Source organism: Panthera uncia (genome assembly GCF_023721935.1).
Source record: "Panthera uncia isolate 11264 chromosome A3 unlocalized genomic scaffold, Puncia_PCG_1.0 HiC_scaffold_11, whole genome shotgun sequence".
NCBI lineage: Eukaryota > Metazoa > Chordata > Mammalia > Carnivora > Felidae > Panthera > Panthera uncia.
Window position 1 is genome coordinate 34680218 of NW_026057578.1, and position 16947 is coordinate 34697164.

The following is a 16947-nucleotide window of genomic DNA, read 5'->3' on the forward strand; positions in this document are numbered from 1 at the left end:
TGTAGGAATGGGAAATTCTATTATTTGGCACCAAAGCCCATTCTCAGCAGCTTTCTGATTTTAAATCATTGGGTATTAATGAATTTCTGGAGTGCGAGGAGAATAGAATGTTAATTGAATGAATGAACTACATACATGATATTACAATAGGCACTTAGGGAACATAAATAAAAAGGGTCACCCTATTCCCTGACTTCCAAGGGCTCACAATTTATAGAGTTCATAGAGATAGCCATTGAAGACTTACCCTGGAGTAGATAATAAGCACTTGGAATTTTTTGTCTGGATAATGAAGAGACATACCTGGTATGAGTGACAATGTCTGTCAAGGCACCGCCTTCTAGAAATTCCATGACCACCCAGAGCTCGTCGCCAACAAGGTAGCTGTTATACATGTCAACCACGTTGTCATGGTGGTAATCCCGCATTATCACAACCTGGGCAAATGGAAAGATGCTTTTTGACTTGTGACGGTGAAATTTGGCTTTCTGTTCTCTTGTGGCCACATCTGTGCTGTGAGTACAATTGATTAAGAAATATTGATTTGGGGGGAGATTTATTCAGGAGTCTACTATAGACAAAAAGACAGCATTGAAGGCAGCTAGTAGCAATAGAAAGGAATCAAGTTAGTAAATTTAGAGAAAATGGCAGAGCACCCAGGCACTGGGTTTGGGGATAATAAGAGTGAAACAGGCAGAACCCTGGCAAGGTTTGTACTCATAAGAGGGAGTTTTGTTGACTGTTCTGGGGGGAGGCTATTAATGGAGGGACAGGATTCTAAGAGTCTCCTTCAGACTACTCAACTATTGGTTAACCTGGCAAAAGCATCACCAACTCTAAATTATAAATGAGTGAATGATAAGTAGGTCTCACAAGTGAATGAAGTAAACAGTAGGTGTGGGGCCACATGAGGCTAACTTAACATCTTGGGAGAAGATCTGGGTTGAGTGTGAGAGAGGTTTGGGCTGAATACTAATGATAGGTCTTGAGGGTAAAAGCAAACATGACTCAGGCATATAAAAGGCTAACTTGAACTTGCTTCCTGGGGAGAGCATCCAAGAATTGCTGCCCTGTGGCTGTTTCTGGTGACATTTTCAGAATTAGTGCTGAATAATAAATTACAAAGTTATCTATGTTATATTGCTCTGTCTGCTCTAGCACTGTGATTTGGAAATAAGTTCCAGAAATCAGTATCGTGGAAGTGACAAACTGAAGCCCACCCACCTGGTGTTCTCTATGAAATGTGGAACATAGGAAAACACGAACCCATGGGGGCTGAAGACATGTGGAGGCCACTGATGGCCTCACATGAGCCTCCATAGAAGAGGGATCCAAAGTCACATGTGATTGTATTTTTATAATGTCTGTTAGGGGATATGGGTGGTATATCCTTTGTTAGAGACTGGCATATTATCTAACATTGGAATCCTGACTTGCTATCTTTAAGACTTAAATTTTCCATCCACAAAAGCTCATCTCTCTTCCCTAAGCTCTCATAAAATCAATCGATGAATATTATTACAAAACATTTTGTGTCCTTAGACACAGGAACTCATGTTTTTCCACCTCTGTGCATTTTAGAGCTCTCAAGTGTGAAAGGGGGATGAAGAAGTGGAAAATATGTGAAACAAACACATAGAAAAAGGTTAATTCCTTAACATATCAATAGTTCTTACTTATCAATAAGACAAATGCTACCACCCTAATTGAAGACTGCAAAGGATATATGGTTTAATGAAGAAATAAAAATGGCCTATTAACACATAAAGATAAATTCAGCCTCACTAGTAATAATAGTGTTAATTAAAGCAAGAAGATTTATTTATCTCTATCAGATTAACAGAGATCACATGACAGTATCCAGTGCTGGTAAGGATGACATAAGACTATATCAGTGAGGGCCCTCATTGTTACAAACTTTCTGTAAGACAATACTTTATATTACTTTCTCTAAAGAGAAAAAATATAGAAATATTGAAATATTAAAGTAGCTATTTCTTGGTTGTGAGATTATGGGACATTTTCTGTATTTTCCACAGGAAGAATTCATTATTACTATAGTTAGGAAAACATATCTTAAATTTCCCAAAGAGTGATAATCTGTCACTAAGCTGACCTCTGTTTATTGAGATTATTTTTTAAATCTTTAATTAACAAAAAATTTAATGTCTATTTTTGAGAGAGAGAGAGATTGAGAGATGGAGACAGAGCTGTCCAGCACAGAGCCTGATATGGGGCTCGAACTCATGAACCATGAGATCATGACCTGAGCCAAAGTCAGACACAACCAACTGAGCCACGCAGATGTCCCTGTTTATTGAGATTTTTAAAAAATGGCTATAAAGGGTATATACATGGTATCACCACCATGTGTAAAATGTATATATACATCTACATAGACAGTGTAGCATGAGGCTTTGGAATCTGCTAGAATTCAAATCCCAGATCTATCATTGACCTGCTCTATGACCCTGGGCTAGTCACTTAACCTGAGTCCAGGTTTCCTTGTTGCTATAGCAATAACGTCGGTCTCATAGGGTTGTTGTGCAAATCAGGCCATATCAGTGCTTAGCATAGTGGCTGATCCACATCAGTACTTTGTAAATGTAGCAGCCATACATGCATAGAGAAAGACCAGAAGGATTATGGGGGCACTATTTTTGTATTTACATTTTCATTGCTTTCTAGTGTCCTACACTGTATGTGCAATATTTTTGCGTGGGAAATAAATGTTACATAGGAGAGAAATAATGATCTGAACACACCGCATACCTCATTAAAGAGCAGTTCTCGTCTCTGTTGCTTGCGGAGGTCCATTTTCTTCACTGCAACTTGTTTCCCTGTGTGTTTCTCAGTTGCGATGCACACAATGCCAGTTGACCCTTCTCCGATTTTGATAAAGTTGTCCAAGTATTCTCTGGGGTCTCCGGGGCTGACCACCAGCTGCAGAGCAGCCCGAAACTGTTCATGGGACACCCTGGAGGGCTGCTGGTCTGAAGAGGAGCCCCAGCTGGGTGGGGGGTAGGTACTGGATGAGATACTCAGAGAGCTCAGATAAGAAGCTGTGGAGATGTACTGTGAACTGGTCTGCAGGGAGGGGTGGTGGTAGAGGGTGGCTTTGTGGTACCCAGATGGGTACTGGTGGCTGCTTGAGGAGTAGCCTGCTTTGCTTTGACTTTGAGGTAGTTTGGCGGGCCCCCTGGGGTAGGTGTCAGACCCTGACAGGGGAGGGCTGAGGACCATCTGTGCTCGATCGTAATCCACCTGGGAAGACAGACACGGATGGAAAATATTCACATGCTAGATCTGAATGCCGCAGTCAGTGAGCCAACCCACAGTTGGCCTGAATGAAGAGTGCCATTATACAACATGGTCGTGGGTGACACTTACCTTGTGAGGTCCCAGGTTGTCCCTGCTTCCACCATTTCCCTACCCTCTACCCCCATCCAGCCTCTTTCTTCCCCTTTCCCTACTAAAATCCCCAGAAGCAGACTATGAGACCTGGATTTGAATATAAATGGTGAGAGGTGATCCCAGGAGTTATGAAGTGAGACAAGGAAGGGGAAAACCAATAAAGGGTGAGTCATAGACTATGATGGTTAATTTTATGAGTTAACTTGGCTAGGCCACAGCATCTGGTTGTTTAGTCAAAAACTAGTCTAGATATTACTGTGAAGGTATTTTTTAGATGTCATTGACATTTAAATGAGTAGATTTTGAGCAAAGCAGACTGCCCTCCATAAAGTGGGTGGGCTGCATCCAATCAGTTGAAGGCTTTAAGTGAAAAGACTAAGGTCATCCACAGAGGACTCATTTTCTCTGTGTGTGCGCGCGCGCGCACACGCACGCGCACACACACACACACACACCCCTACTGGTTCTGTTTCTCTAGTGAACCCTAAAAGGCACAGCAAGTTACCAATGAAACAGGGAACCTAATTCCACTAGGTAACCCTGCATCCTCAGAGACTATATTAAGCAGGTACCTGGGAGTTATCCCATCTGAGGGGCAGAGAGCTGGAATATTTATGCACCAGCTCCCTTTAAAACACTGTTTAACATCTGCTTCCATGGATATTAGTTTCCTGGTACTTCTGGCCTGCCATGTTCTGGGCTGGGTAGGCTCCAGTGGGTAGAGAAAGCTCTTAGAACCAGAATTTCTCAATTTTGGTACTATTGATTTTGGGGTCCAGATAACTGTGTGGGCGACTGCCCTGGATATTGCAGGATGTTTAGCAGCATCCCTGGCCTTTACCCACTAGATGCCAGGAGCAGTCTCTTCTGCCAGTCATTACCAGCAAAAATTTCTTGAGATGTTTTCAAATATCCCCAGAATATGGGTAAAATTGTTCTTGGCTGAGAACTACTGCTTTAGACAAAGGAAAGCAGTGTTGGCAGACAGAAGCAATAGGTGATGAAGGGATATGGCTGGGCAACAACTGTACCCACTGCTCCTAGGAGAGGGCTTTCTCCCCCCTCATCTGAACCACACGGAGAGTTTTAGTTAAAATGTGCCTTATCCAATGTGTATTTAGGCCTTGTTTTCTTTTTTGGGAATGTAAGATCCCATTTGTCATTAACGGGTGTTAGTCTTCAATGAGATAGGGATAGAAGGCCTTTGTCCATGCTTTTGAACCCATCTACTGGAGGGGGGATGTACTACCCACACATATAACCTAGCAGATATATGTAAAAGGAAAAATATTGTTCCCTGTGCTAAGCAGCTTTTCAGTATGGACCATAAGGTAAGTACAATGCTCTCATCAAATATGTAGAAATATAATTGAGAGCAGCCAAAATTTGCAGGGCTGTGTGTGTGAAAGGAAATTTGGTCATCCTTCAAAAGGATTCTGGCAGAGAACACTTTACTCTGGTAATTAAGGATGGATTGAGGGAACTCAACAGAGGAATATAGGGAGGGAAGACAGAACAAGGGTAGGGGAAGTCATTGAGGGGTTTATGTGATACTTGATGTACAGCCAGCAATTGCTCCCTGAGAGGTATCAGGAAGGATCTTTGACTACCCCTGGAATGGCTGAGGTCATGAATATACCACATCATGCCACATTCACCTCCTTGCCCAGGATAGAATGCACTAATCGCTCAATGCACTCATATATAATATTCTGATGACAACACAGTGCTGGGTACACAGAAAGCTCTCCAAAAAGATTTTTTATTATACTAACACAGCACCCTAGGAAATCTCTACCACTCTACTGGGATGTACAGGAAATGACACGTATATGCCCCCACCCCCCATCTATCTCAAGGATCTATATCTACTCTAATATATGGATACTGGCTACATGTAACTACTTAATTGAAATCAACAAAAAAATTAAAATAAAACATTCAGTTCCTCAGTTACAGTATTCAGATACATTTTAAGTATTCAATAGCCACACATTGGACAGCATGGATATACAACATTTTCACCACTGCAGAAAGTTCTACTGGGTAGTACCTTTCCAAATAAATTCATTGCTCCCATGTAGTACATTCATGAAGCCCACTGATTAATCTTTGAGCAACTGTTAGGTGCTAGGCACCACTTTAGGTGCCATGGGAAGGTCCAGCAATAATAAAAATGGACGGTATTTCTGCCCTCTTGGGGTTTATATTCTAGAGGAGACAGGTAATAAATAAGAAAACCAATAAATATACAGTATGCAGTCCAGTATTAATAAAGACATGAAGAAAATAAAACAAAGCAAGGGGCTTGAGATTAATGAGATGCCATCTTGGATGTAATGGCCAAGGAAGGCCTCTCTGAGGTGGTGCCATTTGAGCAGTAACCTGGCTGACATGAAGAAATAGGCCCAATGTCTATGTGGGGAGGGGTAGTCTGGGGAGAGGGCACAGCACACACAGAATTCTAAGAAAATACAGGCTTGAGGAATAGCACAGAGGTTCGTCTAGAGTGCAGGGGAGTCATTTTGGAAAGATGGCCAGAAAAGCAGCTAGGAGGGGATCATGTACACCATGGCAAGGGCGCTGGCTGTCACTCTGAGTAAGATGGGAACCATTGGAGGTTGCTGAGAAGAGAAACATGAGCTTAATATTGATCCTGATCTGCATGCTGGAGCAGAAAAGACCTTTGTGGCAAAAGAGGAAACAGGAATGCCTGTTAGCTTATTGTGGTCCGTGTGAGTTGAGATTAGATTGGCTATTGTAGTTGGGGTAGTCCCCTCCTACACTGTAGCAGGCTCATCTGTCTGGCCAAAAGAATATAGTGGAAGTGATAGCAAGTGCCTTCCATGACCAAAAAAGATATTGTGGCTCCTCTGCCTTCTCTCTTGGATACCTGTCCTGGTTTTCTCTTGCTGCCATGTCTTGAGGGATTCAATAGAGAGGTCCAAGTGCAAGGTCTCCTGCCAAGAGTCAGAAACTGAGGTCTTCCACCAACAGCCATATGAGCCATCCTAGAAGTGATCGTCTGGTCCCAGTCAAGCTTTCAGATGACTAGACCTGGCTGACATCTTGACTGCAACCTCATGAGAATCTCAAGGCCAGAATCATCCAGCTTAGTAAGTAAGTCACAGAGAAGTGACCCAAAGAAACGGTGTGAGGTAATAAATAGTAATAAATGTTTATTATTGTTTTACATCATTAAGTTTTAGAATAATCTGTTACATGGCAAAAGCTAATTATTACATGGGGGAAACAAAGAATTCCAGCATGGCTGCGTTAAGTTTGGGAGAACCATCAAGCATCTACGCAGAGATGTTGCTTAGGTGACTTAGACATGCTTTGCGTCCAGGAAAGAGATGAAGCTAAGACATGCATCTGAGCATCACTGGCGTTTAGTTGGTATTAAAGCCATGATGTTGCATGTGTAAGAGAAAATCCAAGGACCCCAACATTCAGAGACCAGAAAAGGCAGGAAGATGTTGCATAAAGGAGCACAGAAGAAGTAGCCAGAAATGTAGGAGAGAAAGTAAGGGACTAGGTGGTCCTGAGTCAAGGTACGAAAACATTTCAAAAAGGAAGAAGTAATGAAGCATGTCAAATGCCATGGAGAACTGAAGTAGGATGGGGCATGTTGCTCATTGGATCTGGCAATATGGTGGTCACCTGGAAGACAGCAGGTGTTCCAAGCTCCTGCCTCATCACACATCATCACACACCTATCCCAGAAGTCTGGCAGCAAGAGTTGAACACAGTTGGCTCCTTAAAATTCCTACCATGGAACCATTCTCACTTCTTTTGCACTGTTCATTGGCTCCCAGATGACAGTGCTGGCCTGTGCACATCCAGCAGTGAAGTCTTTCCTAGTCATGAAAACACCAGAATCTACTCAGGTGAGTTCACCATTCAGGCAGCCTTGCACCACCCAGCAGGAACAAGGGTACTTTGAAGCCAGGGCCCCATCCTGGCTGTTCAGCAAGAGAACACATGCTTTTGAGGGACATACTTAGGGTTCAATTCTGACTCTGATGGCTTTAGTCAAATCGCTAAGCCTCTCTGAGCCTCAGTTTTCTCATCTGTAAAATGGGGATCATAAATACCTCCCTCACAGGGTTTTGATGAGGCTAAACCTAGAGCAACCTAATGTCTAAGAAAACAGGCTCTGGGTTCAAAAATGTTTTCTGCCATTTACACATTGTGTGACATGGGGCAAGTTATTTAAACTTCTGCACTCCAGTTTTCTCATCGGTAAAATGGGAATTGTAACAATAGTAACTACCTCTTTAGGTCATTGTGAGCTCTGAAGGACTGAACGCACATCAAAGGATTTGAATAGTGACTGGCCAATATACTCTACATGCTGGTATCATTATAGAAAGTCCTTAGCATAGTGGGAATGCAAGAGAAAAGAAATAGTAACATATTTTTTTAAAAGCCCAGCTAGCACTTATTGAATATAATATACTGGTAGCAAATGTATTCCTATACTAATGTATAATGTATCCTCAAAACAATCAGCAAAGATGGTTTTAATTATAATCTACTGAATACTGTATTATAATTAAGATGCTGTATTTGAAATCACGCTGAATTTGTGCTATACTCAGGGAAAACTGGTTTGTTTCTGTGATGTGGGGAGGGGGAATAAAATGTCAGTGTGAATTAAACAACTGGGTTCTTCCCTTAAATTAAGTTTGAGATTAGCCAGGCCCAGGCTAATTACAAGGCCAGCATGTGAGGGGAAGCGGGGTCTATGACTTTTATTTTTGAAAGTATGTCCTGGGAACTATCACATGGCCTCATCCCGCGGTGTCTTCCGTGGAGGCCTGGCTCCTGTACTTTAAGCGAAATTGAATTCATTCCCCACAAGCATGTGTAACTGATCTCTGAAGATATATTAAAAATAAAAATCCAGTAGGAATCGCAAACACCACTCCGTACCACATCAGGCCACTTCTCTCCTTTACCGACTGTCAACAGCATTATCCGAGCCTACTCTTAGCAGCCAACGTGTGGCATAAAGAAAAGGAGGCCTGCCTACATGAATGGGACCATTTCCAGTCAGAGAGGGAAGGCTGAGTTGTTCACTGGGAGCTAAACATCTTTGAAATTAGGTTTTAGAGACAAAACCGTGCTACTGTTTTTCATGCCTGCCGGTAAGAGGCACAGACTCAAAAAAAAAAGTGATGGGTGAGGAGCAACCACTCTCACAAGAAACAATTTTTGAACAAAATTCGAGGTGTATCTGTAGAAGGAGAATTGACTGCTTCCAGGGAGAGAACATGTGGTCCTCCCTCCAGGTTTCCATCGGTTCAAGGAGAAGATGACAGACTAACAGCTGACTTTGGGAAGGAGAAGTGAATGTCCTGGCTCAGGGCCACCATGTTGCTGACCTATAGCCTTCAGTTGGGTCATTAACCCACCCAACTGTGGGTTCCATGATAGTATTGCTGGCCTATTTGTGCCAGCCTCGTTCTTTTTCACTCTGAGAGTCAAGAAAGGGGAAATTTATCCCATTTTATTGTGGATAAAATGGAGCCTCAGGGAGGTAAAACTACCCCCCCAACCCCCACCACTAGCCATCCAAGGCAAATGGCCCTCCATTCCCTCAGGAGGATTGCACAACCCAGTTCTTCTTCTGCTCAGGTCAGTCTTTCACTCCGAGGGGGAGGATGTCTAGATGTCCCAGGCGCTAGGCACATTGGCACTACAGGCCTGCATTCTTGCCTGTCTTGACATTTCTACCATTACTTGTCACCTCCCCGCTCTGTGTAATCAAGGCTGAGACACTCACTCCTTGAAAGAATGCAGGGGCATGTTAATGGGAGCCAAAGCAGGGCCCCTTCCATTAACCAACTGCTCTTTTAGAAGTCTATCCCTGTAGGAGTGATACATATAAATGTTAATAATGATAATTGACATTTGCTGAGTGGTTTCCATGTGCCAGGGACTGTTTTAAACACTTTATATACATAGATGCATTTAAACCTCAAGTTACACAATGAGATAGGCCCCATAATTGTTCCATTTTACAGATAAGGAGACTGAAGCACAGTGAGTTCAAGCAGCTTATGCAAAGGTCTGAAAGCTATTTAGAAGTAGAGTTGGTTGGGGCGCCTGGGTGGCTTAGTCGGTTAAGTGTCTGACGTTGGCTCAGGTCACAATCTTGCGGTTTGTGAGTTCAAGCCCTGTGTTGGGCTCTGTGCCGATAGCTCAGAGCCTGGAGCCTGCTTCGGATTCTGTGTCTCCCTCTCTCCCTGCCCCTCCCCTACTCTCTCTCTCTTCTCTCTCTGTCTTTCAAAAATAAACAAACATTAAAATAAAAAAAGTAGAGGTGGGATTCAAATTCAGATAATGTCACTTTAGAACTTGGGCCTTTGATATGTTGTCAGAGATACCCTTCAGTGATAAAAAGGTAGACATGGTCAGAGCAGAGGTGGGCATGGTGTGGAAAGACAACTACAGAGCAAAAGCATGGTTAAAGTGTTTCACCAGGGGCTCAGATGTCTGGAAGGCCAGGAGCAGAATGCTAGAAATACAAGGGCCAGAAAATGATGAATGATAATGCCTGGGGTGGTGAGGGAGGTGAAGATAAATTAAGTTTGTTTTGTTTTGTTTTTTTTTTTTGAAGTGTTGGCTTAGAGAAATCAGCTCAAAATACACAGCAAAGAAATAACCATCACAGCAAAATGAGCTGATCATCTATGTACAGAACTCATCACTTTCATTATTGCGTTGGCCAGACCAGAACTTTGTGTTCACCTACAGTAATGTCCTTTCTTTTGCTAAGAAGAAAGCAAGCCCGAGCTTTCTTCTGTAACAAGCCCTCGTGGCCCTCTTACATGGCCCTTAAACTGTTCTAATTATTTCATTGTCTTACTCTAAATAATCTTTCCCATGATACCCTATATTTGGAAATGGGTGAAAAAATCTGATGAATTTGTTCATGTATATTGTTTTGCACAGACACACACGTTTGTGCATGTAAGCAAGGCTTTCAAAGGAGTAAAGCTTGACTTGTGTGATCTTTTTCACAACTGATCTACAAATATATATTCTAGAAAAAAAAAAGTACATTCAGAGTGTAGTATCTTGAGACGGATATAGATTTTAATCATTTAGTGAAACCACAATGCAGTAGAAGCAGGCCAACGAAAGGTACAGATATTTAACAAGCAAATCCAATGTACCTTTCCAAAACATCTATGTAAGTGGTTCACCTCTGAAGACATTGCAAGGGCACAGGACTAGAAGCAGGGGTGGAAAACAACACCAGAAAGGCTTTCTTCCCACCCCTCCTGAGAGAATGGTCCTGGGATTTTGTGAAAGAGTAACTTCATAGAAATGAGACCATGGTCCACATACTTTTAAGGGGGGGACTTCCAAATGGCAAGATGTAATAAGAGCAGACTAGACCGTTTTGCAAATTATCACCAAACCTGCCAAAGTGCTTAGCTGCAGTGCTATGAGACCAGTAATTATCATTGAAAATCGAATACGTTCTGAAAAGGAATTCTCTCTACGGGATTCTTTAAAAACACTAAAAGAACTTATACGCAGTTTTGGTTTGCTTCCTCTTTGAAATGCTCAATAACATGCATTCGTAGTTTAGGTTCCATTTTTTAGTTGCCTTCAAGTATACCACATAAATTAATTCTTAAAGAACTGTGCCCTTTCATGTCTCTATTCAAACTGAATCAAAACATAAGGGCACAAAACAAACAAAAGGCTATATTATACGGGCATAAATAATCCAGGGCTAACAACTCAGCGGGACTACCCTTCGACAATGAGCACAACGTCTCCAAGGATAGGGTCAGACACAGGCTTGCGATGTATCAAAATTATAAATAATTATAGCAATGAATTCATTTAATCAATCAATTTCACCAGTGGTACGCTGGGGTGGACGGGCATAAAACTCCACACAGCTATCAATTGCTCCGATTACAGCTGGCTGTCAGCCAGAATTCCCCTGATCCATGTTCGTTAAATGCACATTAATCTGAATTTGGCAGTGTAATCAAGGACCTAACTGAACTGTGAAATTGAATTCTGCAGTAGAACATCATTTGACCATTTTATGCCAAGGCTGGAAAAAAAAAAAAAAAAAGGTTTGGTGGGGGGAGGGCGGGAGAAAGAAAAGAAGGGAAAAAAAGTCCTGAGGCAGCATCTATATGTTCACCGTGGTCTTCTGTACTGGTGACAGGGAGGCTGTGGCTAGGTCGTGCTGGACTGGGCGTGTGTGTGTGTGTGTGTGTGTGTGTGTCTGTGTCTGTGCCTGCAGAATGGGGACTGCGGAACGCTCAGTGAAAGATGGACAGTGTCTCTTTCCACTTCCCACAGAGCTACAAGGGATGGGAGGCAGCTGGTTCCAGTGCCTGAGTGTGATGCTCCAATACACCTTTGCGGAGTACAATAAAGCAAAGAGACTGCTCCTCTGAAAAATGAAAGAGCCAGACTGGGTGTTGTTTGTTCTACGTAAATCAAATGTGGGATAAAAGTGAATCACAGACCTCTATCATCTGAACAAGGAAAGGACGTCTGAAATTGTCCTTCCTTGACTCAAAGGGAAGTGTAGCAGTAGCAGCCTCGGCTTTGGGAAAGGAGAGTGACTGCCCGTAAGAATTCCAGGGAGAATCAGTAACTAGCTTTCTCTGCAGGGACATGTTAGAAGCTGGCAATTAGGGGAAAGGGATTCATTAAATCCTGTGACTTGAATATGTATTTACTCTCATGTATCCCTCTGGTTGTTCTCTGCCATGCCAATTCTCCTTGATACGAGCAGGAATGGCACTGATGGGAGCTATTCCCCATCTGCCTCAGGTGGGGGGAGGTTACTGCACCCTAATACAACTCCTGCTTGAAGCAAGACTTCGACAATTGCCCAGCCATGGTCAGTTTCCTCTGATTTACTTATTTCCATTTACAAAATGAAATATCCCTATTTCATATTTGCCCTGCCTAGATGACGAAGGGACACAGCACACAATGTGAGCTGCCATTCAATTTTGGTAAGAGAAGCAAGCATATGCTATCACCGTCAATGAGCAGTGGTCATGAGCAGGTTCTACTTGGAACCTGAAGAATCAAGGTGTCTGCTTAAGGTTTTGATGCAGGGGCCTTGGGAAGTAGGTTACCTTCAGGATAGTCAGACACTTGCTGGATTTCCAAACTGCATGTAGCAGGAAGCCACGCACCATATGTGTTTTGCAAGGAGATCTCCCATGCCATGATACTGGATTCCTATTTAGGCATGTAGGCAACTTACACCCCTTATGACATGAAGGAGGAAGAGTCATGCTTTACCCTACCTTACAAAATATATGGCAAATGCACACTGAGACAGCGTGGACAAGTGGCTTATGACCTCTACAGGTAGGGAAAGCTTAGTTAAGGAAGTGAATAAATCTGTGATCAGCAGGCTTAAGCATACAGGTATTTCAGGCTCTTCCTCCACCTCTGAATTGGTGTCTTCAACCCTCACCCCCTGCCCCCGCCCCCCTTGCTCCTCCAGACACAAAGAATGCATTTTCTGTTCAAGAGCAGATTACTAAGACCTGAGACTGGCCACTGCCTGCAGCTACAGGGGTGGGGAGGGGGTGTCTGCACCTCTGGGGATTGGCTCCCTGCTGCAGAATATGGTTCAAGTATGTCAGGGCCTCCAAGACAGCCGGAACACATATTGCCAGGTTAGATGAATTTCATTTTAATTTGCTAATGGCAATCTCACTCATAATTTACTTTGATCCATAGGAATATTCATGGGAAGATATGTCCATTCATATACAAACAACCCCTATAGTCTTCCTGCCAAAGGGACAGGTGTCTGAGATGCTCTGAATCACCTTTTTGGATGTTTTATGAGCCAGAATCAACACTCTATAAGAGCCCATATGTAAAGAAAAAAATCAAAATAATACCCATTGTTATATTAAGCGATTAGCACCTCTCTTTCCTTCCCTCTCTTCCCTTGACATCTGATTTTTGTTGCAGCTCATAAGAGTTTACCAGCATTCCCATTGCCACAGGATCTCTGAAAGTGTTCAGCTGGAATCCTTAGCAGATAAGAAGCTGAAGTTTTGTTCCTGAACCCTGGCAGAATCTCGGTGTACTAGTGTGTCACAAAGAACAGTGAGTCATTCAATTATTGATGCAGGAAGATGAAGCACATTAGTTCAGCTTTTTCCTTCCAGGTAAAGCAAAGGAACAGCTGAGCAGTGAAAAACCATTGCAGTGGTGACCCCAGATCTGGGGAATCATGCCAGTTTTCTTGCACCCTCTCTCTCCACCCAGAACTCCTTAATATGTCATCTGTTTGGGATGTCCTGGATTGCAGCACTGGTCATTTTGCTGCTCAGTGTAGACCAGATGCTTGGGGTAACATGGAGAGGTTGGCTGGCAAGAACCTGGAGATGTAGTTACATATGATGATTCTTGCTTAAATGCTGCTAAATACTCTGCTCTCTTAACATCTGGCCTCTATGGGGAAGTCTGAGAATTTCATGTCCATCCTACAGAGTAGAGCAATTGGTAAGGTGGCGGGATTGGGGTCCTTCAGCTAGCTCCGTCACTCAGGAGTCACAGGGCCTTGAGGAAGGCACATAGCTACTCTGGCCTTCTGTGACCCGCATCTCTAAGGTGAGGGCATCAGTACTTATGAGTCTGTGAGGGCAAAGTCACATGGAACTTGTTCCCATGTTTTGAAAAAAAAAAAATGTAACAGATTACACAGAGAGGATGTTTCTATGGCTGGTGTTAGCAGATATGGGGACATGTCTTCCAACCAAAAATATTCCAGGGAATAAGGGCTAACACTGAGTGCCTGCCATGTGATAACTCCCTTACATTTACTGATCTTTTTTAATCTGTAGAAGAAGTTCAAAGTAGGTATGGAAACACTCTACAGATGAGCGAACTGAGGCACAGACAAGATCATAAAGCCAGTAAGTGCTTAAATCCAGAGAATCGGATTTTAGAACTTGTGTTCTTAAACGTCTTTTGTAATGGGTGAGAACATCTGGACTGTCATTCATAAAAGAGAATAACACCATCACTCAAGGTAGAGTATATATGAGAGTCTCAGGGATCGTTACTTTTTTTTTAATTTTTAAAACATTTATTCATTTTTGAGAGAGGGAGAGAGGGAGGGAGGGAGGGAGGGAGGGAGGGGGGGAGAGAGAGAGAGAGAGAGAGAGAGAGAGAGAGAGAGAGAGAGAGAATGCACACTGGGTAGGGCAGAGAGAGAGGAAGACCAGAATCTGAACCAGGATCAAGGCTGGGAGTTGTCAGAACAAAGCCCAACATGGGGCTTGAACACATGAATCGAACTGCAAGATCATGACCTGAGCCAAAGTTGGATGCTTAACCAACTGAGCCACCCAGGTGCCCCAGGGATCGTTATTCTTAATGCCTCTTTTTGACCAGTGATCCCAGTTTTTTGGCCACAAATCAGTCTGGGTGACACTAAGGAGCTTCTCAGAGGACTTCACCCTACCCTACCCTACAGAGAGAATAAAGGACAGTCCCCATGTACCCCAAATCCGTCTGTGACTCATCACCCATTTCTCACCAGCAAGGTGAGGGCTGACTGTGGCATATCTGAGCCCTGAGGCCTCATATCCATCTTTTTCCTCCTCAGTTTTCTTCTGTGGAAACAGGAATGTTCTGGAATATATCGACTTTGGAGTCAGATGGACCTAATTTTCGATCCTGACTCAGCTGTTTACCTTCATATCCTTGGGAAGTCGATAAAGACTTGGCCTCTGTCTTTCAGCTTTCTCAGGGTAAAAGGGAGATGATCCTGAAGTCTTCCAGAATCGTCATGAGGACTCAACGGGGGTAATGCTTGCAAAACGCTTGGCACAGTGCCTGGAATAAGGTAACCCTCGGCTTCATGTCACAGCCGCCATCTGGTATGCTATACATACAGATACATGTGTGTATTCATAATCAGGCTGCCGCAATTATTAACTTATATAACCCTCACACAACATGATTGTCCCCATTTTATAGATAGGGAAGTAGAGTTAAGCAATTTACTTACCCAGTTGTAAGTGGTAATGTCAGGACTCAAATCCAGGCAGTCTACCTCCAGAACCTACACCCTTGAATGCCAAAAGGTACTTGACAAATAGTTAGCCTTGAACTGTGGTTCTCAGCTGGGACTGATTTTCCTCCCTGCTGCCCCAGAGGTCATTTGACAGTGTCTGGAAATATTCTGGATGTTACAGGAAGAGATGTCACTGGCACTTAGTGGTAGAAGCCAGGGATGCTGTTAATCATCCTACAGTGACAGCTCCTCCCCTGCAACAAAGAATTATCAGGCCCAGAATGTCCACAGTGTTGAGGCTGAGAAACCCTGCTCCTGAGTGGGACAGTACCATACAACCCTAGAGGACTTCACTGTTAAAGGTATTCAAAGGAGCTTGGAAGGAGGCAGGTTGAAGGCTTAGTGCCTGCAGAATTCCTGTGCCACTGGGGATATATCCAAGGTCTAGCAAAGGGGCCGAGCCCGGACAGCTGGATCCCAGCTTGGCTATGAGCTGACCTGGCTATTACCAAGCCTCTCAGAGCCCCAGTTTCCTCATATGTACAAAGCAGGCAAGAATTGCTGTCTTCCGGGACTGTGAGGCTCAACAAGGCAACACATGTGTCTGGCACACGGCAAGTGCTTAGTGAACTGGCAGAAGTGTGATTACACCAGGGGCTTCTCAGAGGCTGGAGCCAGAGCAAGAAATGGATTGCTGGGTCAGCACCGATACATGTGAGCTGGCAGCTGCCTGCTCCCTGGAGAGCCTGGGAATGAGCAAAATCAGAGGCATGGTGACAATATCTTCAGTCGGTTTCCCTCCCTGTAAAGCAGACTTGTCTGCAGGGGAGGGTGGAGGGCATTCTCCCTTCACATCAAGCTTTTTTCTTTTTTTAAAATTTTTTTAACGTTTATTTATTATTGAGAGACAGAGAGACACAGAGCATGAGCAGGGGAGGGGCTGAGAGATGGAGAGATACAGAATCTGAAGCAGGCTCCAGGCTCTGAGCTGTCAGCACAGAGCCCAACGCGGGGCTCGGACTCACAAACCGTGAGATTATGACCTGAGCCGAAGTTAGATATTTAACCGACTGAGCCACCCAGGCTCCCTCAAGCGGTTTTTATAGTTGTGTAGTGTGAACGGGTTTTTTTTTTGGCTTTATTTATTATCCCCCAAGGTTTCATCTGCCTTGTGGCAGCCAAAAACATTCAAAAGTAGGGAGATAGATGCTATATCTACAGATTTGTAACATCCTTGATTCCTGTCATGTCAACAGGAAAATTAGGTAGGCAGATAACACTGGAGGAGTTATTTCTGTGAGTTAATGTTAGTATTTTTCCTCCTTTAGGCCAAAATGTAAAACTGGTGTGTCTCTCTCTCTCTCTCTCACATACACACAACTTTCCTCCCATATTTGCTCTATCTGGAAACCCACACAAATTTGATCCTCTTATTATTTGAGATGTGAACATTACCCACCAGCCTCTAGGACTTTCCATAAGGC

General features: G+C 43.4%; 1 protein-coding gene across 1 annotated transcript in view; it reads right to left on the reverse strand.

Moving 5' to 3' along the window:
• Positions 1–16947, reverse strand: part of PAK5 (p21 (RAC1) activated kinase 5) — a 101562-nt gene that overhangs the window by 20855 nt on the left and 63760 nt on the right. The window contains exons 3-6 of the mRNA XM_049649826.1: positions 6308–6374; positions 5983–6098; positions 2773–3264; positions 304–437 (exon numbers count right to left, since the gene is read on the reverse strand). Of these exons, the coding sequence (XP_049505783.1) occupies positions 304–437; positions 2773–3264; positions 5983–6098; positions 6308–6374 (809 nt within the window). The remainder of the gene's footprint in view (positions 1–303; positions 438–2772; positions 3265–5982; positions 6099–6307; positions 6375–16947) is intronic.